This window comes from Pantherophis guttatus, chromosome 2, assembly GCF_059756535.1.
Source record: "Pantherophis guttatus breed Tessera chromosome 2, ASM5975653v1, whole genome shotgun sequence".
Classification (NCBI taxonomy): Eukaryota; Metazoa; Chordata; class Lepidosauria; order Squamata; family Colubridae; genus Pantherophis; species Pantherophis guttatus.
The window spans coordinates 172,991,180-173,018,620 of NC_142064.1; the positions used below are offsets into that span (position 1 = coordinate 172,991,180).

Below are 27,441 nucleotides of genomic sequence, written 5' to 3' on the forward strand. Positions count from 1 at the left end.
CAATAAAGTTGCCCAGTAATAAGAACCCTGCTCAAGGCCAACTCCTTATAGATGCGGAAAGCTTTGGTTATCAATATTTGGTTATCCTCAGACCTTGAGTTAAACTGGGCGATGAACCCTTATATATATATAACCTGTTTTCCCCAAAATAAGACATCCCCTGTGGGCATATATATATATATATATATATATAGGTTGACTCAGCCTTCCATCCTTTCGAGGTAGGTAAAATGAGGACCTGGTTTGTGGGGGCAATAAGCTGACTTTGTATAAAAAAGAACACCGCTTGGGGGGGCAAAAACCCTACTAAGCAGGTATATACAAAAGTATGAAGGCTATTGCTTAAAAGCATTGTAAGCCACCCTGAGTCTCCGGAAAAGGGTGGCATATAAATCGAACCAATATGTGTGTGTGTGTGTGTGTGTGTGTGTGTGTGTGTGTGTGTGTGTGTGTGTTGTGTTTTTATATTATTTTTCTCGTTATTTTGTAAACTGTCCACAATCTAACAGATGGGGTGGCCTATGTATTAAATTTTTAATAAAAATAGAAGAGGGAAATGCCTGCTGTTTCCTATGTTATGTTCTGCGTCATGAGAGATCCTAAAAGCACCAGCTTTCACGGGCCAAAACTGGCTCCTACAGAAAGTGAAATGAAATTGCTGCATCTGCGCCGCTTTCCTGTTCCTCCACAGCCCTCTTCCGATAAGGACCAGGTACCGACAAGGCATCCTCCCTTGGCTACCTGATTTTCCCCGGCTCGCCCTTCTGCTTTGTCATTAGTGCTGTGTGTGGCTGTAGCCACCCGAATTGGCCAGAGGAAAGCTACGCAAGCACAAACGCAAACTGGACGTCGTGATGATGTTTCCTAGGGCGAGACATTACCCCCTATGGGTTTCCCAGATAGTACTTTCCGTCGTCCCCTTTCCCAAGGTGGTACATCCCGCTCTCCGTTCCACGCCTTAATCCGTTCCATTCACAGCACCTTGACGAAGTGGGTGGGGGAAGAAGCTGGAGGAGGGAAGTTGCCAGGAAAGCCCAGGAATGTTCCGGCTCAAAGAGAGCAAGCTCGTTGATTAGCCAGGAAAAAAGCGATGCGCTCCTCAATTGGTTGGGAGGCGTTGTTTTAGATCCCGCCCTCTCTTGAGGGACAGGCAGGCGGTGTTGGGCTGTAGTTCGGCTGAGGGACGGGCCCGGAGAAGAAACGGACGGGGGGTAAGGAAAAGGGGAAGGGTGATGGTTTCACGGAGAACTTCGAGAGCGGGAGGGGCTTCAAGGCACGAAAGGAGGCTTTGGTGGGGCCAAAAGCCGGGAGAAGGAACCGGGCGTCCGAGCATCTTTTGCTCTTTCCCTAACCTCCCTACAACACTCCCCCCCCCGCCCGCCCGCCCGCAGCAAGCTTCCTGCGTGTTTGCACATGTCGAAAACCGGGGATGCTTGGCTACACAATCCGATGAGGTGCAATTTGCCCGCGAGCAAATCTTGTCGGGACAAACAGTCAGTTGAGGCGAGAGAACCAGGAATCGAGAGATCCGCTGAAGGGAAGTTGTAGATTGTGTCGTTTTTCTACACTTTTAAGTTTCTTTTTCTCACACTTTTAAGTGGGGGGGGGGGAATGGGAGGAAGTCATGGATATGGATCAAATAAAGTGAGCGCCCGTGGTGTAAATTCTGAGCAGATGTTATGGCCCTCGGATTACAGGCAGTGGATCAAGTTAAATCAAGGGGGGGGGGGTTGGAATCTTAATTAGTGGCTGCTTTAAATGTAGGGAATGGGTCTGTTCAGCTTTTGCTGTTCGTCATGCGTGTGGGGTAGAAGAATGTACTGGCAAACAACCTCTCTGTTCTCATTGATGGGAGGATTAGCTTTGTGATTGACCTTCGTTTTCCTTTAATTGTGGTGTAAGTATAGAGGTAACTTGGTAGCTACACCCAAACGCTGACTAGCAGAGGAAACCGACTTTCCTGTCTTTCCTAAGAAACTGTGAACAGAAAACCAAACGTTGTATGATTAACACAGGTTAATTTTTCTCGGTGTGTTCTGCACAGCTTTCCAAACCGTTGAAAATTTCCATTTCTCTTATTTATGGGTTATCCTTCTTTCACTGAATTCTGATTGGATTTGTAAAGTGACTTGCTGATCATAACAAGGATTCCCTCTTATAATTATGCTGTTTCAGGAACTTGAATAATGCATATAGCCTAGTAGCCATTCATAAGTAGTCCATGCTTTTATTTTACATTTCAGTTCAGATGTATGCTAAGGCGAGTTAACATTTATTTAGGTAAGGTAATAGCCACATATTTGTGACTTCAGATTTCCATAGGTATCATTTGGCCAGCATCAACCCAATGGTGGTCAGATCCAGCCTGCAGCCAAAACTACACATTAGCTGCGGATTCTTGGTGATTGATTCTTGTGATTTCATGTTTTTAAACTCTGCCTGTAGACTGTAGAGGGATATGTCGGTGTCTCAGAATCCTTTCTGACTGGAGCAGGATGTAAGTCTTAGTAAGTAAATAAATACATGAATAAATGGAAACTAACAATTGAATATAAAAGGATTGGCCTCCTACATCTTGAACAATCACTTAGCTTTTAAATACCAAGTTCATTATCTGTTTGCCAGAAAATCATGCAAATATCTAAAATTATTTCTGAAAGATTTCCAATAAAGATTTGATAAGACTTCCAGTAGTTATGGGGTAACCTTGGCAGCATTCTGCCAAGCGCTTCTTTTTTTTTTCCTTGCCTTCTCCTGTCATCAGTTTTTAACTATATCTTTAATGTTCTTTTCTATTTGTCATCATTCCAAATTCTTTGAAATTTTCAAGACTTTGAAGACAGCAGAATATTTATCAAAGATGTATCTGTATGATATTAATAACATTCTAGTAAATGTGAGTCTTTTTATAGCATATATTATATGCTATATATTATTTTATAGCATATATTATAACTATAATACTCCTAATGAGCTCTCTGGGCTATGCAAATGTGTACAAGATAGCCCATCTTTTCTCTATTTTCCCATGCAATGTCTATTTGCTTGTCATGAGGAGGTCATTCACCATTAGTCCCCAAGTCAAAAAAGTATAGCTACTGGAGCAAGGGATATTGTTTGTTATCTTTTTTTCTGATAATTCATGGAGCAACAGTTTAGCATGAGCTCAGTTGAGATTTAGCCATCATTTTTAATATTTGTTTTTAAGTAAAATAAAAATAGTTGAAATCCTGAAAGGTTTCTTTCCTACTTTGCATCATAATATGTTAGCGTAGCTAAGACCTTTGCTCACATATGTTTTAATGACCTAGGTAGGATAAAGTCACAGCCATAATGTTCTTATCGCATTAGAGAGAATAACAAGGCTAACTAGGCTGCAGCTCTGCTGATAAGGAATTGAATGGTAATTATAGAAGAGACTGAATATAATAAAGAAAAAAGATTTTTTGTATTTCCTTAAATATTCTGCCTAAATAGTTCAAAATATTAGTATTCTTTGATTTTGTTCTTAATACATAGAAGTTAATTTTTATAATAATATTTTACTCTTAATATTATTGCATATTTATGATTCCTGCATAGTAATAAAAAATTGTAGTTTCTCTATTTTGTGTTTATTAATGTGCATATTAATATAAATATGCATTTATATTGATGCAATTTTATTAAGCTCTATTATTTCTCTTTATTCCTTGAGGATTAATTAAAATATTAAATCCTAAAGGAGTCACCTTGTTTATAAAATCTAAATGTTAGTAGTAATATTGGTCATTCACAACAGCTGGCAAAGTTACCAAGTTTTTTTAAATAAGCATAATAAAATAACATATTTCAAAGGGAATATATGTTCAAGAACTTAAAAGGCACTCTTAACCTAGAAGGACAGGCTCTTGAATTTAGTGAGACATCTCCATGTAGATAAGCATGAAGGAATAGAATGCTGGGGATAGACAAAAACCAAAACCATCTATGACTAATAGATGGAGATGGCAGCAGAATGAATGTTTTAACATCAAATTGAATTGAGAAATGCATATTGAAGCAGAGTGTTTTTAAGAGAAGAAAATATCATTTTTACTTAATATCTAGAATATGCATTAGCTGTTAAAAAAGTGATGTTGGATGTTATCTAGTGATCTCACAGCCATCTCTACTACAGATTTTAAACAGGGTCTTGGCAAACATCCTTTCAGTTGTTAATATAGGTAAGGTAATTCCTATTTCAGCACAGAGTATTTGCCAGATGGATCTATTTGAGGCTTTAATTTATTCAGAACTTAGAATTTGAGTGCTTGTCCTAATTCATTACAGATAAATTTCTTCAGTATGGAATGTCAACAAGTCTGAATGAACAGCTTTACAAGAAATTCATGAAAGAGTTCTTGATTTCTTTGAATTCCCAAAATTACATCTGCTTCAGGCAGCCCAAATCTTGAAATTCAGGACTGCTGTACAGAAGTTGAAGGCTGGAAGCGTTAATGTCTGCATTATGGGGGTATATGTCAACACTCTATGTCTGCTGTCTACACCAATTAATTCAGCATTTTGGAAACGTGACAAGAAAAAAGTATTTAGCGTTAATTGAAAAATGCATAAATTCCTATGGTTCTGTTGGATTCATTTCAGAGGATGGATGTTGTTATGAACAATTTTTAGAAATGGAAGCAAAGATCTAAATTTGGGGAAGGAATCTTGGATAAAATCGGCTTAAGATAAGAATTTGGTTTGTGTGCCTGAGTTTAAGAAAGCAGCCAAGGAGACAGTAAATACAAAATACTATAATTATATCTAGGACCTGAAAATGATTGGATATGTTATGGAATAGTGGAACATGCAATATGAAAATGAGACCAAATTTTGTTGGATAATGGTGATGTTATTTTTGGGTAAAAAGGCAGTGCTTAGACTGTGCAGTGCTTTGCCTTGTAACTTGGCCAAGTTCTTTATGTGGAGCATAGTTTGGCTATGTTTCCTTGCCGTCCCACCCTCTAAGGAACTCCCTGAAGCCAGTTTCTCTGCTTTGAATCAACTTGCAAAGGTGTTCTCCACCCTGATTCGAGAATAGAGAGATTGGAAGCTTTTCTCTGGAATGGAGCCTACTGTGGCACTTGCAATTCTCACTATTGGAGGGCACAAAGCTTGCAGCTGTGCTGGTTCTTGTGTCCTGGTAATTTCTCAACAACAGTAACCACCTTTTAAGGAAGGAGTCATATATTTGGAACAAAGATGCGGTTTGCCTCTATTATGGTTGACTTTGATTCTACAGTATACTAACATATAATTTGTTTTCTATTTACAACTGCCAGCACAAAACTTTGACTGTCTCTAACATTGGTTTAAACATTGGTTTATTATATCTGGTGGTATTTACTTACGAGCTGTCTGTGTGGGGGTTTTTTAGTTGGTCTTTTCTCAACTAAAGGGAAGAATTCTGGAGCCCTCAATTATTCCTTAGGAATTTTTGTAAAGCAGTCATTAAAGGAATCCCCTGAAATCAGGAAATGCTGGAAAACATGTTTTAGAAATTTGTATTATGGGATTGATAGTGATATAACAAAGAATGAAATTAAAATGAATGCTCTAAAAGTCTTAAGAAAAGTTTTACAGAGGGTAAAACAGAGCTATGTGAAGACTCCTTGACTATTTACTGCATTCATGGATAAGCCTTTAAGGAAAGTTTATGATGATATTAGAGGGGTGCTGGTCGAGGCTCTGAATAAGCATGTACTTTTGTATGCAGAAGAAAAGTTTTGGCTGAGAATTCAAGTTACTTGCAGCAACTGTCATCTTATAAGTTCCAATGAGGACTAGATATACACCTGAAAATCAAGGTAATCGTGTCTCAAAGGAAGACTGAGTGAATAAATGCAAGTTATACATAAATGGTAAAACTAAAACAAATACGTAGATTAATTTGCATGCCCCCTGTGTAAGACATGCAAGTACTGGCAGAAAGATCGTGGAAGTATGTGATCTGTTGTGAGGAATGAATGCTTGTCAGGGAAGAAAAGTGTCTGTCTCTGGGAATGTGCTCTTGATCACTTTACTGTGTAGAAGTGAAAGTTGGGTATTCAGAAGAAATATACAGCATTACCAAACTGAATGTTGGGCAGAATGTGTGTAAATTCTTGACGGGGTCAAGAATGAATGAGGGATGAAAGAATGAATGTGGACTGAATACAAAAATGGATGGCTAAAAAGGAAGAAGTCCTTTGAAGTAGTCATATAGAGAGATTGAATAGCACTGGGTTACAAAGGAAATCTATAAAAAAAGAAGTGCTATATCTAGGGGGAGTGTTGGCAATTTTAAAGAATAAAAGGTGATCTATGTATGGACATGATAGAAGCAACAATAAAAAGTTATGTGGCATTAGCAATTGACTTTGGTGCGAATCAAATTGAGCTATATTTCTCTTTTATCTCATGTCTTTCAATTGCTTTTCCTTTCCTTTGCTTTTCTTATTATATTGATTACTATGGAAGGGGAAAATGTGATGGCTACATATGTATGTAAATGTACACGGTTTGGAACACAGACTAACATTAAATATAAGCCCAAACTAAGATTCAAGCAATGGCTTCTTATATAGCGAGTATAAAATTAAAACAGCTACTTAAGAGTGAAAATGTAATTCTGCATGCTAGCCTGTTGAATTTTTCCATTGTTGTTCTAAGGATCCTGTGTTGTGGTGCAGGAGGAGATAAAGATATTAGTGCATAAGTATAGGTCTCCACTTTCAATCTAGTATCTTATTTTCTTCTCAGAGTTATTGGTTTCAGATGGGTGGCTGTAGAAAATAAATTTTACATCTAACAAGATGCAGTCAATATCTTAGTTCAGGTATATCACTTTGGGGGTTGTATTTGATTGTTCATGGTAACTAGCAACTGAATGTGTGAATGAACTATTGAAAAATATTTCATTTGTTTTATAGTATAGATGAAAAAACAATAGGGTGTGAATTGCACAATATATGTATGAGTAAGATAGAGTGAAAAAACTTGGACACTCCCACAACTGGCTTGACATCCCTCACTTAAGCAAATGTATCCTTTGACAATTGATGGGGGAAAGATTTTCCTTTCCCATACTTTATGGCAGTGATGGTTAACCTTTTTGGTACGAGTGTCCAAAGCGGCGTGCAAATGCACACACGTGTGGCCGAACCCCCAAAATGCAATGCGAGGGCCCCCCTGCACATGCACCCAGCACATATGTGCACGTCCCCAGTGCATGCGTGAACATCCCCACCACATGCGCCCTGCCCCCCCCCCCCATTTTGGCTTCCAGTTTGGTGCAGGAGGCTTTCCAGGCCCAAAACAGGGCATGGAGGGGGCTCGTGTGGCCCATTTTGGGCATGGAAAGCCTCCTACGCCAACCTGGAAGCTAAAACAGAGCACAGGGACGCCTGTGGCAGGCATGCCATTGGTTCGCCTTTATGGCATTAGGCCCAGGTTGGTTTATTCCTGCATGATAATAATTGCTAGATGTCATTATTATTAAGTGATCAGCATTCATGTGGGAACCAGTCCAAGCTACAAGAAGCAGGCAAATTATCTTGTGATTAATTATCTAAAGAAGGAACTGTAATTCACAGGAAAATGTGTTACATGTAATAAATCCCAGATTAAACTCCAGGAAATGTCAATAAAAAGTCTCAACAAATAGTGGGATTTCTTTGCCTCAAACCCTAGAGGGCTACTGCCAGTCATAGAAGATGCTGTGTAGGGTAATAAATACTCTGACCTACTATTATATATCATTCTGAGAACTCCTTCCTATGAGTTTCATTCATATATTATAATTAAAGTTCTCTACCAAGTCTATATTCTCTAAAGGATATGACCATTGTTTTTTGAGATGTTTCTAAAGTCTTCATCTCGGATATTTTGCTTGTATTCTATAAATGAGGAAATGTTATTATTTACTGTCCAACTTCAGTGTTCCTTCCTTCAAAGCATTTCTGTTTTTCAATTATGGTATTGCAGTTTCCTATAAGTGAAATGCAGTCCTCCTTTCATATTTGTAATGAATGTAACTTGTAAAGAGAAATCTTCCTATGCCTTGGCTGGTACAGTTTTGTATTGATTTTTAATGTTAAATATGTGCAGACCATTCCTTTACCATAGTACTATGGCACAAAAATACCTATATTGCCTCTTACTAAATACTACACAATTCATGCCCCATTGGGACATTGTTTCATCACAGAGAAATAGAATGACCACATGTGGGTAAAAAAGCAGTGGGAAGCAGGAGTGATTTCTGACTTCCTGCCAGTATCTCCACTGAGTTTCCTTTTGGGAAGACGTGTTTGGGCATATGTCTACTGGGCACCAAGATGAATTCATAATTTCTATATATCATAGAAAAGGGACGTTGGTCTTGCCGTGATACGTTCCTTCTCGTAGTGTAAAATGGGAGATGCCAGTCTGGGTATTCCTTGCTCTAGCTCTATGTCCTGAGCTGAAAAGTTCTGAAGATCCGCCTCCCTGGTGACGTCTCTTCAGTTTTGCCAGCGAAGCGAAAGCGAATGGTACGCAGCCCAGGCCAATGTACGCAGACTGAAAGATAGAAACAACATGCTCCACCAGGGGAGCCGGTCCAGGCAGCCACAAGCAGGGTGGGGCTGGCACCTCCCATTTTACACTACGAGAAGGAACGTATCACGGCAAGACCAACGTCTCTTCTCCATAGTGTAGAAATGGGAGGTGCCAGTCTGGGATATACCAAAGACTGACCAGCCCTAAGGGAGGGAGCTGTCCTGGGCCGACGACCCCGGATCTTCAAGAACCCGCTGCAGTACCCTTCTCCCAAAGGCCGCCTCCGCCGAAGCGAAGGAGTCAAGTCTATAGTGACGGATGAAGGGAGTGGGAGAAGTCCATGTGGCCGCCCTACAAATGTCTTCCACTGACGCCTGAGTAGACCAGGCCGCAGTCGTGGCAGGACTGCGGGTGGAGTGGGCCGTTATCCCTGAAGGCACCGGGAGAGCCTGAAGCTCATATGCAGATGCGATGCACGTCCTAAGCCAGCATCCCACCGTGGAAGAGGTCACCCTGTGGCCAAGGGTCGACGGCTGAAAAGAGACAAAGAGAGCCTCCGTCTTTCGGAAAGAAGAGGTTCTAAAAATGTAAATACGGAGGGCCCTCTTCACATCCAAAGTGTGCCAGCTCTGCTCCAAAGCGTGCCGAGGCCGAGGACAGAAGTCTGGCAGGATCAACTCCTGTGCTCGGTGGAACAAGGAGTTGACCTTAGGAAGGAAGGCAGGGTCCAGCCGCAGAACCACCCTGTTGGGATGAAAAATACAGAGGTCTTTCCGCACCGATAAAGCCGCCAACTCTGAGATCCGACGGGCGGACGTGACAGCCACAAGGAAAGCTACCTTACACGATAGGAGGCGGAGACTAGTCTCCCTCAATGGTTCGAAAGGTGCCTTAGTCAAAGCCTGAAGAACCTTAGCGAGATCCCAAGTGGGATAACGGTGAAGAGGCGGCGGTCTTAAATTAGTTGCCCCACGCAGAAAGATCTTCACCCTCGGATGGTTAGCAAGGGAGCCCCACCTCCCAAATGTCAAGACAGTGCCTAGCGCAGCCACCTGTCGCCGTAGAGTGTTAGTGGAAAGTCCCATGTCCAACCCGTCCTGCAGGAACTCCAGCACCTCCACCACCGATGCTGAAGTCGGGCTCAACTGTCTGGAGGCACACCACCCGCCAAACCTGTTCCACGTTGCCTCATATATCCGCGTGGTGGAGGGCCGCCTGGCCGCCTGCATAGTCCTGATGACCCTGGTTGGAAAGTTCTCCCGCCTCAAGAGGCCCCGCTCAACCTCCAAGCAGCTAACTGCAGTCTCTGCGGGTCCGGATGCTGAACCGGGCCCTGGCTGAGTGTGACTCTGTCCGGGGGAATCCGCCAGGGAATGGCGACCGACAGGTCGACCAGGTCAGCGAACCAAGGGCGTCTGGGCCAATAAGGAGCCACCAAAACCAGTTCCGCCCCCTCCAGTATCAACTTCCGAATGACGGCCGGGATTAGGGGTAGGGGAGGGAATGCGTAAAGGAGGCCCCTGGGCCACGGGGTCCGCAGAGCGTCCACCCCCGCCACTCCTGGGGCAGGAAACCGGGAGAAGAAAAGGTGGAGTTGTGCGTTCGCTGGGGAGGCGAAGAGGTCCACTACCGGGCGGCTGAACCGGTCGACTATCTCCGCAAACAAGTTGGGATGGAGCCTCTACTCCAAGGGATCCACAATGGCTCGGCTCAGCCAGTCGGCTTCTACATTGTCCGTCCCTGCTATGTAGTCTGCTGTCAGAGACAAAAGGTGAGTCTCTGCCCAAAGACAGAGGGTCTCCGCCTCTCGCATTAGAGGCCCGGAACGAGTTCCCCCTTGCCTGTTGATATGGGCTTTTGTCGTCGTATTGTCTGTGAGAAGGAGCACATGCTGCCCCCTCACCTGCGGTAGAAAGGTCTGAAGAGACAGACGGGCAGCCCGGAGCTCCAACCAATTGATCTGATGGAATAGATCCTGGCAGGACCAGCGGCCCTGGGCCACCTGAGACCCGCAATGGCCCCCCCAGCCCGTCAGACTGGCATCCGACGTTACTATCACCCTGCGGGGTTCCCTGAAGAAGCACCCCTTCTGGATGGCCCCCGACGTCCACCAGGTCAGGGATCGTAGGACCCGTGGGGGAACCTGAACCCTCATCTTGGATGAGCTCGTTCCTGCCTTCTGAAAGGGGAGCAAGAACCACTGTAGTGGTCTCGCATGGAACCTGGCCCAGGGAACTATGTTCATACAAGAAATCATTTTCCCCAACAGTTGGGATAGCTGGGCTACCTGAACTGACTGGGATCCCTGAATGGACTGAATCAGCGCCCTGATACTGTCCTGTCTGTCCGGGGACAAGAAGACCTGCCCCGCTATCGTGTCTATCAGGGCCCCCAGGTGAACTAACCTTGTAGAAGGAACGAGATGACACTTTGCCAGATTCACCGAGAACCCGTGGTCCCTCAATACCTGTATTGTCGTGGCCAAGTCCTGTTCCGCTCGCCGCTGGGAGGACCCCTGTATGAGCAGATCGTCGAGGTAACACTGAATTCTGATGGGAAGAGACCTGAGATACGCCGCCAAGGCAGAGAGAATCTTGGTAAACGTCCGGGGGGCGGAGGCCAGTCCGAACGGCAGGGCAAGATATTGAAAATGACGGCCTGAATAGCAAAACCTCAGGTATTGACGATGCTCCGGCCGAATTGGGATGTGGAGGTAGGCTTCGGTCAAATCTATGGAGGCTAGGAAGTCTCCCTCCCTGATTCCGGCTAAAATGGAATGCAGGGAGTGCATTTTGAACCTTCTGTAAACGATAAACTCGTTGAGGCCTTTCAAATTTAGAATTGCCCTCCACCCTCCCGAGGCCTTTGGGATGACAAAGAGGATGGAATAGAACCCGCGCCCCCACTGCCCCCGTGGAACCGGCTGAATGGCCCGGATATCCAGCAAATGCTGGATAGCCGATTCCATGAGTTCCCGCCTGAGCGGGTCTCCAGAAACGGGGCAGTGGAGGAAACGCCTCGGAGGGGGTGAAAGGAATTCGAGGGAGAGCCCTGCTCTTACTGTCTCCCTCACCCAATTGTCTGTAGTAAGGTCGTCCCAGCGGTCTGCAAACAGGCCGAGCCTGCCCCCAAGAGGATCCTGTGACGGATAGTCACTTAGATCTCCTGGCCCCTCTGCCACCGGAGCCCCTAAAGGGCTTGTTGGACGACTGTTGGTGACCCCGGGGAAAGGCTGATATATCTGCCTGATAATTAGGTCTGAAGGAGTGAAAGGGCCGTTGCTGACGGGGAAAGCTTGGCCCGGCTCCCCCCTGGCGGAAGGAGGGCCGCCTATAGTAAGGGGATGAACGGAAATCCGTTCGCCTGCTCTGGGACGGGAGGACCTTCCTTTTATCCCTTGTCTCGATAAGTAGGGGATCTAAGGCTTGTCCAAAAAGAAACCCCCCTTCAAAGGGAGCGGAAGCCAACTTCCACTTGTTCTTCCCGTCCATTCGCCAATGACGTAGCCATAGCATACGTCTAGCGGTGACAGACGAAGCCATGGCCCTAGCAGAGAACCTGGCAGCTGCTAAGGTAGCGTCCGCCGTGTATTCAGCTGCAGCCAAAATTTTAGAAAGGTCTTGGTGGGCCCGAACATCATCTGGTGCCAAATGGCCTTGAAGCTGGCGAAGCCATCTGACCGACGCTCTGGTGAGAAAGGATGCTGCCGAAGAAGCTCTTACAGCCCAGGCGTCCGCCTGGTGCGCACGACGAAGTGCAGTCTCCTCTCACCTATCTTCTGCCTTTAAGGCGTCCTCTGCATCAGGTGGTAAAACAGAAGAAGAGGTGAGAGCCGCCACCGGAGCATCCACCTTTGGAACCTCCAGCAAGTTAAGCATGTCCGCATCCACCGTAAACAACTGGTTGTCCAGCCCTGAGGCCCTGGAGGGAAGAGCTGGGGCCGCCCACTGTCTACGGATCATGTCCAGAAACATTCCCGGGATAGGAATAGTATCTGCCTCCACCGCCTGTTCTGTGAAAAGATAATCATCCTGCTCTCCAGCACCCGAGGTACCAGAGAGTGCTGGGTCAGGACCCAATCGAGCAGTGGCCCTGGCCTTAATCAGAAGTGGCTTCAAAAGGGCTGGATTAAATAAACCCTTGAAAGCGGGCCTGGGTGGTTGGATCTGATCCCCATCGGAAATCTCCCCCTCCTCCAGATAGTCTTCTGTAAGGTCAACTAGTTCAGAAGGGGAAGGAGAGACCTGTCCAAGGTAATCCTCAGAAGGGGCAGGATATCCCTGGGACTCCACCTCAGGTCTAAGGGCATACATTTGGGCAAACATCTGAAGCTGCATCCCTTCTGCAATGCCCTGCCTAATAGCCTGTTCCACCCAAGACTTCATGGAATCCTGAACATCCCGCTCCCCCCCTTCATCCTGGCGAAGGCCAGCCGCTGTGGGAGTAAAAGTGGCTTCAGGGCGTTTGTTGGTCCCAGAAGGCCCTGGACATTGCTGGGGCTCGGCCTGCCATTCTGGAGACCATGCCCTGGATGGCCCAGCCAAGGTAGGAGAATGGACAGTCTGAGAGACAGAATCTTCCACCATCTGAACTGATGTCTGAAGCGCAGGCACAGTGGCTTGAGGGGGGTCAGCAGCCTTATTAATGGCAGCGGCCTTTGCAAATTCTCTGTCCAAAGCCCGGTGTCTAACTTGAGCTGTCTTTTCCTCAGCCTTGGAACGCCCGGGGCGAGCTCTAGCCTTGGCCTTAATTTTATTGGCTGCAGCAAGGCTGGCAGTTCGTGGCCTAGAGGCCCTACCCCTGTCAGGCAGAGGTGACCAGGAGCCCTCAGCAGAGAAAGATGGTTGCCTGTCAGCATCCCCCATGATGTTAAGTCAGATGGCAGTCACAGGAAACCAAATTCCAAATACTCTGCAAAAAAACAACAAAAGAGAGAAAAAAGAAAATAAACTAAATAAAAATATTCTGGCCTAGAAACGAAATACAAAATGGCTCCCAGGTCTCAAAATGGCCGCTCCTCAACTGCCACAGTTCAAAGAAAGGCCTCTCCATAATCAGAAGCCATACCAGATCAGGCCGCCAGGCAAACCCGCAGATAAAAATGCGCTGGTCAGAAATTCACACTCTCCTCTGCTTCCCAAGAAAAACACCAGTTCTGCATTCAAAGGATGCCAGGGGATCACAGCCGCCTGGCCTAATTCGCGCCAAAAATGCACGGGGACGAAGGCCGCCGCGACTTACAGGCCGCCATTGCCCGCCAGAGTGTAGCGTGGCCCAGCGCCCGGTGCACACCATCAGCCAAGGCACCTTGTAGCAGACCAGCAGCCCATTCCGGCTGGCGCGGCTGCAGCAGAGACAGAAGGCTTCAAACGGGCAAATGAGGCCAAAAAACGCCGCTCCGCTTCCCAGCTGACGAGCGGTGATCAAAGGGACGCCGCGGCCCTTCAAAATGGCACGCGCGGCTCCCGCGGCTGTCTGTGAAGCCTGGGAGGCTTCCGAAGAATATTTGGAGGGACCGGGGCGAAAGCCAGCCGGCTAGCCCCTCACAGCCGCCCACACGATAAGGGAGATTGAGGGGAGAACAACAGCCACCCCCCCCCCCACGCTCAATCCAAAACCGGAGAGCTCCCCTTTGAACAATACGTGTAATCAAGCAACGAGGGGAAAGCAGCTTCCAAAAGAAAAAGAAAGCAAAATAAAGAAAATCCAGGGAAAAAATTATTTACACTGGCTCAAAGCTCAGGAGCTAAAATCTTGCAACCATGAGCTGTGCTGAGCTGAAAAAAACTGAAGAGACGTCACCAGGGAGGCGGATCTTCAGAACTTTTCAGCTCAGGACATAGAGCTAGAGCAAGGAATACCCAGACTGGCACCTCCCATTTCTACACTATGGAGAACAAGGAATACCCAGACTGGCACCTCCCATTTCTACACTATGGAGAACAATTAATCCTGCGACCAGTTGTATGTTATTTTTTTGGCAAGAATAGTTTTCATTGATCATGATGAGAAGCTTCATTGATCGTGATGAGAAGAATTGAAGAAATATTCGTTCTTTTCTCAGGTAGATTATGTCCTCCCTTCTGGAACAATGACTGGTAAAATTTTGCTGTGAATTGACATGCAAGTCTGTTGCATGGATCACCTGTGAATTTACTTGGCCTTATCTGATAATAATATAAGTTTTTAAGTTCTTCATGTTCAACTTTCTTCCTCCCTGACTCAGCTTGCAAAAAGTATCCTAGAAACAATATTAAAATAAATATAAATAAATAAATATAGTATGCTGATGATACCAAGCTATCCATCTCCACACCTGTTGAATTAAATTTTCTGCCTTAATGTATAGAATACGTGTGGGTTTGGATGTGGAACAACATGATCCAGCTCAATCCTAGCCAAGATTAAGTGACTTTGGCATTTAGGACCATCTGATTCCTGGGCTTTATTATCCCTTGTTTTGAAGGGATGTCACAGTCCCAGATAGATACTTTGCGCAATCTGGGAGTCCACCTGGACTCACAACTCATTCCAGGAGCATGTGGAAGTCATAGCCAAGAGAACTTTTGTGCAACTTTGTGTTGTGCACCAATTGTGCCCATTCCTGGACCATTTCTATTGTTGATCAGTAATGCTTAGGTCAACTCCTGAATGGATTACTCTAATACTCCCTACATAAGAGCTGCCCTTGAAGAGCAACTGGAAGCTGCAGTTGGTGCATAAGTGATTATGTGTGCTCCTTCTTTAGCACACATTACACCTCTGTTGTGCAAGCTGTATTGGTTGCAATACAGGTGCAATTCAAAGTGCTGGTAATGACCTATAAAGCCATACATGACATAGAACTGGGTTATTTGTGGAACCGCTTCTCACCAGATATATCTACCTGTCTCATTAGATCTGACAGAAGAGGCATACACTGGGTCCCGTCTATAAAGGAATGTCATCTGATGGGGCCCAGGAGGAGAGCCTTTTCTGTCATCTTTGAAACATTATACCCCAGAGATTAGATTAGCCTGATCCTACTGGTCTTTTTAAAGGCCACAAAGATATTGTGTTTGGAGATAGAGTGGTGCGGGCCCTGTTTGATGGTTATATTGAATGCTGTGAATATGTCAAGCATAGGAAATCACATGTCCAGGCAGTACAATGTTCTCTACAAGAACCTGAACTACTAACACTCAAAATAAGTTGGAGTCAACAGAATTCAAGGTGGGCTGGGCTTAGATCTCTTGTGGGCACAAAAGGACAAGGCTGATGGCACATTTTACCGCTCCCTCAGGCTCAGAATGTTTTGTACCTTAGCTGCTTATTGTACTGGTTTTAATGGTTTTACCATGGCTGTATTTTTTTTCTTTGTATTTTTTATTGTTTTTGGTATTGTAATTGCTGTAAGCCATCCAGTCATGTATGTGAAATAGATGGCTTTACATATTAAATTTTAAAAGGTTTAAAAGCCTTTAAATAAATAAATTTAAATATTAGATATATTTAATTTAAATATACTAAAGTAATAACTTTTTAAAAAAAGATTGACTGTAATTAATCTTATCTGTGTCTTATTTCCCTTTAGGTCCGTATCTTGGTAGCTGATTCTTGCTAGCAACTGGACTCATTTCCCTCATGCCACTTGGACTAGGTCGCCGGAAGAAGGCCCCCCCTTTGGTGGAAAATGAGGAAGCTGAGCCCATCCGCAATAGCCTGGGTGGGATGGGGATGGGTGGCATGGGTGGCATGGCAGCACTTCAGCCTGGACTCCCCCCTCCACCGGCCAGCCTCCGTCCTCGACTTGTGTTCCACACCCAGCTAGCCCATGGAAGTCCCACTGGTCGGATCGAAGGCTTTACTAATGTCAAGGAGCTATACAACAAAATTGCAGAGGCCTTTAATATAGCCTCAACTGAGGTAAGCACATCTTTTGTATTACCTGGTTACTGTAGGCTCATTGCATGTGTGGTAGGATTTAGATAAGACCAGATCTACAGGGAAATATTTTGGGTGAACTGAGGTGTTAATATATCTGCTTGTATCTAAATACACATCTTGGAATCTAGATGATTGTTGGTGATCAAAGGTCTCCTGGCCCTGTATTGCTGGAATTGAGGGAATAGCTATCTCCTGCATCTGCATTATCTCAAACAATATCAGATTTTTATTGTACTTCCTTAATATCTTTCTAGGTGATGTTCTGCACTTTAAATACCCACAAAGTGGACATGGACAAATTATTGGGTGGTCAGATTGGCCTGGAAGACTTTATCTTCGCCCACACAAAGGGCCAGAGGAAAGAAGTTGAAGTGTTCAAATCTGAGGAGGCCCTGGGCCTGACTATCACAGACAATGGTGCTGGCTATGCTTTTATCAAGGTATTTTTGAATGATTACATATAGTCTCCTGCTGCATTATTGCTTTGCTGTTTGGGATGGTAGGATTCTGGGTTTGTTTTTGTTTTTTTGCTCTGTCTGTTGTTTTGTTTGCTCTGTCCTACAGAAACTATCAGCTCTGAAAAACAAAGGTCTTCAAATCAGTGGTGAAATCTGAACCGGTTTGCCACTGGTTCGCTGGCCACACATGCGTGGTGTGCACCAAATGCGTGCGAAATGCACACCAAATGCATGTTGCACGTGCACACATGCACAGTATGTGCCAAATGCGCGCTTCGCACAGAAAAAGGCTTGGGAAGGTAAGTAGAACAGCGAAGAGGGAAACAGCTGTGCCACGCTATTTAGATTCACTAGAAAGCAGGATTTCCTGCTTTCTAGCGATTTTAAATCGCGTGGCACAGCTGATCGTTAGAAATACTGGTTCAGAGGAACCAGTAGCTTTTTTTACTACCGGTTCACCCGAACTGGTAGTTTTTATCACTACCGGTTCACTTAAACCGGTGCGAACCGGTAGCATTTCACCACTGCTTCAAATGCTGATATTTTGGTGGCACCTAGAAATCCTATCTTATCTTTTTTCCCCTTCTTTTTCATCTTTACGAGAATATGTTTTTTTTTCCCAAAGTGAATCAGAAATGATTTCATAACAAGGCCTTTCATAGATGATGTATTTGCTGAAGGCATGTGAAATTATCAGCTCCTATTTTTTTACAATGCTAAACAGAGATAAGTGGATTTTAAAAGTTTTAAAGCAGCTTTTTCAATCTTGTGGCCTTTGGAATATTTGTGTTCTTCATTCCAGAATTCCAAATAGCAGTTCCTAAATGCTATCAACTTGTGAAATACTGGGCTGAAAAGTGTGGGTTTGATTAGTTTAAGGAAAAAAATATGAAACATAGGATATAATGGGAATTGGCTTCCCTGTACTTTGCATGGTGTAATAGATTTATAAAGTAAGATGGATTTTTATTCTATTTATGAAGAAAATAGATTGAAGATTAGATTTCCAAAACATGGTTTGTTTGGCATTGAAAACTGAGTCAAATATTTAACCTTATGAGCATAACTGTGAGAGCAACAAGTATTCTTTTTTAAAAGAAAGGATTATCTACAATTTTGATAGACACCAGAAGATAACTGTAGATATATCTGTTATGCAGGCTCACAGGATGCTCAGGCTATAAAAGTTACTTATAGGGTTGTGATAATTAAGATGAATGGCCCAGTGGGATCCAAGGCTAGACACCATTAATCCTTTTTGCCCTTCTCTTCTCTTATTACATTTTTATTATGAAAATCAAAACAACTATGAAGAATAAATTTATCTTTTCCCATTCTCAGAGAAAAAAAATATTTCCTGTGATTTGGTGTGATTGTCAGATTCTGCATACATGTTCCTATATTGGAAGTAGGTGATATTAGCCCTGTGAAAATCAGTCAGTGTAAACATTTTGCAGGAACAATAGTTTTCTCCACCATGGGGGGAGGGGGATGTTTCCACTACAGATAAGGGAAAGGAAAGGGATGACTCCATATCCATTTTGGATTCTGATCGTGCCCACCATCAGCATGAAGTTCCTGGCAGATGGCCTTTGAGAGTATGCAGCTTTTGCTAGAACAAAGATCCCCCATTTCCTGAATAGCTGTCATACGGCTATGACATGCCTTCAAGGAAGTTTGTTTGCTACAGCCTTAATTCTGTTTGGAGCCTTGCTGATTTTCTTTTCTTTTGAGGGGGCACATGCAAGAGCACAATTTTGTAATGCACATTCTGAACATAATTTCCTTTTTGCCATACAAAAATACAAGGAGGTCAACCCCCATTATATCCTATATAGGACCTTAACAATGGATTTCATGTTAGGTTGGACACAGGCCTTAGCTATTCTAGTTTATGCTAAAAAATAAATTATGGGCTGTATTTAATATTAAACAGAGCTATGGATTTTTCCTCAGTTTAACATAATCTTTAATACAGTAATAAGAAGTTAGTAGCAAGGAAACCAACCTGCTATCTTTGGACAGAAAAGGAAGGTCTTCACAGTCAAAGTTATTGTGGTACCTCCTATAAAATTCATAAACAATTGCTGCACTCCGCTGTGTATTTTTCAGTATTTTGATCCTACAGAAAGTGATTATGTATTGTAATTCTGTGCTCTAAGGGGAACGTTCCAATCCTTTTCAAAATGACCCAGAACCACTGTTTCTATTAAGTATCAGTTTTTGCAGTTTTACTTCTTAAAATAAGTACTTCTAGATTTGACTCTTACCAAAACCAGCTCTGACCAAACAGGTTTCAGAATCCCTTTAAGCTAATATTTCCTATTTGTTTTGCATCAGCTACAATGAAGCTCTATTGTGTCTGGATTTAGTCTTTCTCTCCTTTTTCTACTTCTTTTCAGGTAACTCTACTTCCTAATGATCTTCTAATAATAGAAATTATTTTCATTGACTTTATATGGTTAATCCACTAAAATATATTGTGATATACTGATACATGCAGTAAATTATATAGTTACTGCATGTATCAGTATATAAACAGAATATGGACAGTCTTCTCATTCACTTCTAGTTTGTAGTCTCAGGGAAGAGGAATGATACTATCCTGCTTTACCGGATAGCAAGAAAAACATAGCTTTAGCAGATCTGATACCATATACTTCTTGGGATTAATATACATTCATCTCATTCATCAGATCTGTTTTTTTTCCCCAAGACTCTGTCTAAGGGCATAATATTAGTAGCACAGCCTTCTTTCAAGGTGTGAATTATTCTGGGGATTTTTTTAGAAGAAATGAGTAAAGCAGACTGGTTGGGCCACTGCTCATCTCCCCTATGAGTCAATTATAAGTGTAATTATGAATCATGTTTCTCAAGTAGAAGTTGCAGGTCCAGCCCTGGATTAGAGTAATGCATAACCATTACTGTAGATTGTCATACATCCTAGGGTAAAACAGAGAGTTGTTGGACTGCAAGGTTAACACTTTTACTGTTGAGCTTGATTTCTTTCTTCCGAAATATATTTAGCAACTTGAAGGCCTGATATAGAGCAATCTCTGTGCAATTCAAAGAAATGCCAGATTGTGTATAAAGCAAAAGGCTCCATAACTAGGGTCTTGGCAAAGTATTTATCAAAAAATAACCCAGAGGAAGACAGGTATTCAAGAGAAGAGTACCTCTGCCATTACAGTAGTTCTGATTAAGTGAACTGCTCTGTTTGTCACTCAACTAGGAGTATGTCTATGTCTCTGGTTTGGGGAACCAGGATTGTTGGGAATCCTACTTTCATTTAGTTTGTTTTATTTTTTTGGTTGCATTGCATTCTAATTTTTTCAAATTATCTAGCATCAAGAATTTATTTGGTTTGTGTTTGCATAGTGATTGTTCACTTCTTTTGGCAGAGAATCAAGGAAGGGAGTGTTATTGACAGAATCCAAATTATTAATGTTGGAGATATGATTGAGTCCATCAATGGTCAAAGTCTTATTGGCTGCCGGCATTATGAGGTTGCAAAAATGCTCAAGGATTTGCCCAAAGGTCGCACTTTTACTCTGAAGCTGACTGAACCACGAAAGGCTTTTGGTATGTATATATTAATAATGCTGCTATTCTGCTGGTTGTTGAGAAGTGAAAATATGCAGCTATATTTCTTATCTTTTCTTTTGTTTTTTTTGTAATCATTTTTTTCCAGGTCCTAATAATACTTTGTCTATGTCCAATTGTTCCTTATATATGCCATCCTGATCTTTTTAAAATCTAGTTTTAATTTGTAAGTAAGGCTACCATTCCAAATTTAATCCTTGCTTTTTCAAGTCTTGAAATGATTTTAATTCTCCTTTTTCGTCAAGTAGTTCTGTGCATCTTACCATTTTGCTCAAATCTGTGGTATTTGGGTATAGTATTGCTTCCATTGTGGATAACCAAATTGGGACTTTTCTATGGTAGTTCTTTTTTATTTTTTTCCCAGACTTGTAGGAGAGCATTTCTTAATATATGTCTTTGAAAATATGTATGATATTTATTTTGCCCATCCCAGAGAAAACTGTGCCAGCCTATCTGAAGGTCATTGCCTTCTATCAATAGTATGCATTTGTTTTGTAACTGGATCCAATCTCTGGAGCCATGTTAAGGCTGCAGCCTGATAGTAGAGCTCCCAATTTGAGAGACCAAAGCCACCCCTATTTCTACTATCTTGCTATAATTTAAATTTGATGTGTGGTTTTTTTACCTGACCAAATGAATTTCGATGTGATTTTATTTAATTGCTCGGAAAAAAATTTCTCTAATTTAATCGGTACAGTTTGGAAAAGATATAATAGTTTGGGTATCATATTCATCTTTATAGTTGAGATTCTGCCAATTAATGATATTTGTAATTTAAACCAGTTTTCCAAATCTTTTTGAATTTGTTGTAAGAGTGTATCATAGTTGTCTTTTTTAATAGTGGTACACTTTACCGATAGCCATATTCCTAAATATTTAATTTTTTTAACTCTCAAGATCCCCAGTTTCTCCTCTAATATATTTCTAATGCAATATGTTATTGTGCATCTTTAATTTAAACTGCCTTGAGATAATTTTATATAGGAAGCAGTATGAAACTGGATTTAACCTATTAGCTCTAAACTGTCTCAGGTGAAAAAAAACAAGTCAGAAAAAAGCAAATTGGCAGTACACATATTTTCTCATTGGCATTATTTATTAAAGTTACAGTTTTGTCTAGATGAACTACATTGTCAGAAACATTGTGATGGCTGGGCTCTTCAGAGTTGATCTTTCGGATCACTGGTTGGAAATTAGGAAAATAAACTTAACTGATCATAAGTTTTGCTTATGAGAAAATTGACAAAAAAATTTAAATTAGCTATGTAATATTTTTAAGAGCAAAACTGATCATTTCCTTGGCTGATCTTAAGAATTTAAGCCAACCTAGTTAATCTTTAGTAGGTAAACCATATGGAAATTGTTGGGTAATAAGCAAGTTTGGGAAGTTAGAAAAATATTCCAGAAGGATACAGCGGCAAACCATTGTTGGTATTGTTGCCAAGAAAACTCAAGACTCTCTATTTTAAGGTCTGTATAAAATAGCAGTAGCAGCAATGTGGAAGAATGCAGGGTGTTTAGTTTTGGATTGTTCTGAAATTGGCAATAATTTGTTTGTAATATGTAAGTAATTTGAATTGTTGGCAAATTTTAGCAGCATAATCTAGGGAGCTCCAGGTATTTTTTTTTTAATCATTTGGTTGTAGATGTATCCCCTTAATTTATCTATGCTCTGTATTCTGATGAGTAAAGTTGCTTCTCTGTTCCAGCCACAAAGTTATATAATTTTTCTCCAATCATCTATGTTATATACATGTAGGAGCAAAAAGGCAATATGTGATATAAAGCTTAAAATAAGGTGAGATACAGATGTAGCAATGAAGTAGCTTCCTGATTATATTAAAGTATTTTTATCCTTCATTATTTCACCAGCAGAGAAAGAACTTAAGTACAATTATACTGGTGTTGCTCAAGACTTTTCTAAACAAAATTCTCATTATGACTTGGTTTTAAAAAAGGTTGATTAGGTATAAACACAAACATTTTAGCCCATTATGCTGTTTGTTCAAAACATTTTAAACATTCTTCTCAAAACTGAACACATCTGTTGTAAAATCATATTTTGGTTTGAGATATATGAATGCAGCAGGAGCCCACATGGCCACCGGCCCACTTCTGCTTGCCACAACAACATTGCCACAACAGAGCAAGAGGCTGAGTGGTGTGTTGATGCTGCGGCTACGAGGCGAGGCAAGTGTTGGTGCGTGGATGGCCTGGCTGCGGGGGCCGTGAGGTAAGCTGGTACAAGGCGCGTGGGGCAGTTCTGCCCCCCACCTTGCCTTGTGGCCATGGCAGTGGTGTGTCACTCAGCCTCCTGCTCCGTTGTAGCCACGAGCAAGCATAAGAAGTGGGTGTATCTTTTTTTTACACAATATCTATGGAGATTCTCAATCATCCACGTCATGGTTGTCCCAAAGGTGCCTTTTCCCCAAAAGGCAACTGGTCTTTCTTGGGTTCCCCCCCCCCCTTTGAAAAAGTTTCACTTCTCATCCAAGAAGCAAAACATTTTTTAAAAAAAAAGGTCTAAATGACTTTTTGAAAAAATGCACCTTTGGGACTTTTTATCTTCTTCTTCTTCCTAGCGTATTCCCACAAGTGCAGGGTCTGCTTTTCAGATCATTGAATGCCACTTTGCATGGTCAGCTGCATCTCCAGGGCTCAGGCCTGCAGCTTGCATATCTTTGTGGATGGTGTCTTCCCATCTCTGTTTTGGGCGCTTGCGAGGTCACCGGCCATTGACTTCTAGTTGGTAGGTAGTCTTGGCAACAATGGAAGGTCTCAGGACATGTCCATACCAGCGGAGCCGGCCTGCTCTCATCTTCTCTAAAATTGGTGCCACACCAAAATGTTGTCGAATGGTGTCATTTGTGATGTGGTCAAGAAGCTAGATGTCCAATATCCAACGGAGCATTTGCATTTCCATGGCATGGAGATAGCTTTCGGTCCTTTGGGACTTTTTATGTAGTCTAAAATTTTCTCACTTGCACAAGATTGTGAGCTGTCTCATCTTTAAGGATCCCTTTTTCAAGTATCCTATAAAACATACAGGGATATGTAGGGACCTGCCTTTGCTCTGGGAACATATTCCCTCTAGTTTAAACCTTCAATAAGTCATTCTTTGAGAATATCTTCCCAAATTAAACTGTCGGTAGATCACACAAATTTAAAGCTGTGAGGGAAAGGAGAAAGAAGAAGAAGACCAGGATTGTTCTTAGCGATCTTTCTATGGGGCTTGAAGTACAAACATTGCTTGGCTCTTACCATCCATGGTAAAAAGAATTCAAAGGAGAAACATCATAAAAATGATGAAACAATATGAAAATAATGTTAATATATGAAGCACTAGGTAGTGGAATGACATTTTTGGTACTTGATCAAGACAGGAAGGAAGGATATTTTTCTCTTAACCACCGTCGAGAAATCCTACAGTACATCTGCCCCATTTAGAATTATAATGCAGTAACATTTCCTCACCAGCAGAGGTCAGAATGGCATCATCCAGTAAGAACTTGTGTCATTTCACACACATACACACCCCGCCTCCCCAACCCATATTCTGCAATGGAAAGATACGTTTACTCTGACATAGTCAGCCTTGTCCCATAGTAACAGAACGAGATGTCCTGTTTCAGGCAATCGGATGGATCAGATACAAATAGGAATAGTCTGAATGACTATCTTAGTGATATAGGACTATTGCTGATGAAGGTGCCCGGTACATTTTTAAAGAGAAAAGCTTTGGGAGAAGCTGTATGCATATTTTTGACGACACATTCTGCTAGCAGAAGTTGTCCAAAAGTTTGGGAGACCGGTGACCGACCCAAATTGGATCCTGCACATTTTTGAAAACAGAGTGTCTCGAGACAGTATTTCTGAGATGACCCACTTCTCATCTTCAATCCCTTTTCTCTCAGATGGGGGGGAAAAAAACCAAGGGTGAAAAAGAATCTGCATTCCCTTAAACCTACATTTGGTTGCCTTTCTCTTACTCAGCAACATATACTAATACATGCATGCACACACTTTTCTTTGTGCCATGCTGTGCCACATTTGAGAGCCAGCGAAAACCTGTGGGCCTCTGCTTCTCAATCTGGAGGTTTTTTTAAGCCCTGAGGAAAGGATACCATGGTTAGCAAAGGGAATAGTGGCCACCCAGAGAGAAGAAGGATGGGGCAGTAGCATGTCCAGCAGAATTCTGAGAAGTGATTTACATTAGCTAAATATGAAGCAGGAGCATTCTAGCTTTGGGATGAGACATGCAGGAAGCTCCTTGGCGAGGATGTGTGTATTTGTATATGTTTGTTGATTATTCTCAAAGGATCTGGCCCCTATGATTATCAATATTTGCTGTCATTTAATTTTTCTGTCCTGGTTCTATTAGGGTAGTTATTACACAAATTATTTGGTCCTGAGTATTTTCTAGAACTTAATCTGTTCCATTTAATAGCTCCTGCTACATGATCACTTTTAGAGTAGCTACAGAATCTAGGGAGTTGTGTATTTCTGGTTCACTCAATATCTATAAGGCTTCCTTCCACTACTTCAAGTAAGTTTTCAAATTTCTAAGCACATCAGATTCCTTAATAGCTCTTCAGCTCATCCATCACTTCAGTCCGCTTCTACTATTGCAGATTCCTTCCTACTAGAGTGACTCATTGGATGGTTCTGGGAAATATGATGATTTTCAACTGTTCACTTTAATTCTTCATTGGCTGAAGCAATTGTGCTGTATATGGATCAGTTTTTCACTGTACCTGTATCTCTACTGCTGAATTAATATTTGCTAGTCTGCAGGAACATTGTGTTTATTGCTGAAAGTAATAGAGCTTCCATTTGAAGAAGTATTTTCAAATGGGACCTCTATTACTGAAAGTAAAAGAGGTTCCATTTGAAAAGGTATCCATTGTATTCCTGGTTAACAACATGTTGTTAGCCAGGAATAGAATGGGTACCTTTTTCATTGGAACCTCTTTTACTGTTTGGTTTTTTTTAAGCTAACCAATTCAGCCCAGAATCACTTCTGTGCAGGTATCTTTGACCATAAGAAAATTGAGCTACAAAATCGATGCCTGGGTTTCAGACAATATTTCTTGCTTTCTCAAAAAACTGTTCTGGAATGTAATATTTACTGCTAGGTTTTTTTGTCCAAAATAGAACAGCATCCTAGCCCTCTTTCAATTTTTTTTTTAATTATTAAACTTCGTATGTTCATACACAAATTCATTTGATCCATGATCAGAGTAAAAGACTTGGCCGGCAACATTGAATTACAAAAATATACCATAATGAAAATTAATTTAAAACATTAAAACTATATACTAGTTTCTCTTCAGGTCATCTAAATATTTGACTTAATGTGTTGTGGATGAGGTGAGTATCTGTATACATACAACCATATTTAAATATCTCTGCCTGAATATAATGTTTGCAGAGTTCATAAGCATAAACCAAATTCCAGGTTTGTTTCTACATTTCAATAAATGCCATAATTCTTTTAATAGACTCTCTCTGCATCTCATATTTTAACATTTTTTTAAATCTTTTCTCCTCCTTCCTCTCTCTCCTTTTCCTTTCCCATATTCTGAGATGTGCTCATTCTGAATTTGATAATTGATAGTAAATGAAAAGCTGATGACTAACAATGCAGTGAAAAATAAACTGATAGCTACAGTCTGAATTAGACCAAGGTAAAATTAATCAAGGGGAGATTTTCTTAGGAGGATCACAGATGCTACCTGTCAAAGGGATTACACGTGCTTAATGTATCTGTGGAATATAATAAGGCCCCTGTAGCTCTCATATGTTCATTCTGTGGCAGAGCTTTCTATGATCTTGGCTTCCTTGCAATAGTGTCATTTTTCTGCATTACCATTCCTCTTGATCTTCCTTTCATTTAGCCACTAAACCTTTAGTAGAAGCAACAGAAAAATGTCAGAGAAGCCACAGGAGGAACTATTGGCCTTCTATTCAGATTCTTGCACCAGTGTCTTTTGAACCAACTATGGGTTATTAAAGCAGCACTTTATTTTTATCCATAGCAGGTCTTCCAGTAAAAAGTTCTCATCACAGATTACATAAATATGTTAGTGTTAGAGGAGAAATATTAGAATTCTACCTAAATGAATTAAAATTGAATTCCAGCATGCCCAGTTTCAGACTTGTCCAGGAATCAATACATTTTCCCACTGTCTGCTTCACTACATATGTTTTGCTACTAACCCTAATCAAACATTTTATGAGCTTTTACTTCTGTGCATTCCCAGATCTGCAAAGAAGAGGTTCCTTTAGGGTCCCTTTAAGTTTGCAGTGGTAGTTGAGTTGGACTTATCTGAATAATTTTCCCTCCACCTCAATTTGTGTTTATACTTAGGATCAGGGTGGATAAAAATCAATGATCTTTTTTTAAAAAAATCAAAAAAATCAGATTTTAAATGGGATTTTTTAAATTTAAATCGGATTTTTTTTATTTTTATTGAATTTATTTTAATAAAAAACTTTTGGGGTAAAAATCTATCGTAAGATAGTTTTCTATTTAAGATACATAAATAATTTAGTTTATTCAGCATGAAATGGAGCTTAGTTATGTAGCATGAGGCTGTATATTCTGCAACACTGGGACTATCGGTGAGTCAACAATGGGTCAAAGGAGTAGCAGAGATGACACTTGCTCTTTAAAAATTATGATTTAAATCAAGTTGATTTAAATCAAGCCTTTTTACTAGTGATTTAAATCATGATTTAAATTGTGATTTAAATCAACTCGATTTAAATCAAATCCACCCTGCTTAGGATCTTTAATATATAAGTTATTGCTCATGAAATGCCTCTGCCTAGGTTGAATTCTGTCCTTCTGAAGTGAAAGTGCCTAATTTTTTGCTTTTATGTATGTTAGAAAGGGAAAATGGCAGGA

At 41.7% G+C, this 27,441-nt stretch overlaps 1 protein-coding gene across 3 annotated transcripts in view; it reads left to right on the top strand.

Moving 5' to 3' along the window:
- Positions 1 to 965: 965 nt before the first annotated feature.
- GIPC1 (GIPC PDZ domain containing family member 1) overlaps positions 966 to 27,441 on the top strand; it is a 37,261-nt gene continuing 10,785 nt past the window's right edge. Inside the window, exons 1-4 of one of the 3 annotated variants that reach the window (XM_034407385.3) lie at positions 966 to 1,211; positions 16,118 to 16,449; positions 16,725 to 16,910; positions 20,330 to 20,510. In XM_034407385.3, the coding sequence (XP_034263276.1) occupies positions 16,168 to 16,449; positions 16,725 to 16,910; positions 20,330 to 20,510 (649 nt within the window). In that variant the 5' untranslated portion in view covers positions 966 to 1,211; positions 16,118 to 16,167. Of the gene's footprint in view, positions 1,212 to 5,037; positions 5,232 to 16,117; positions 16,450 to 16,724; positions 16,911 to 20,329; positions 20,511 to 27,441 lie in introns of those variants that run through there. The other 2 variants (XM_087887307.1, XM_087887308.1) reach the window with 2 other exon arrangements.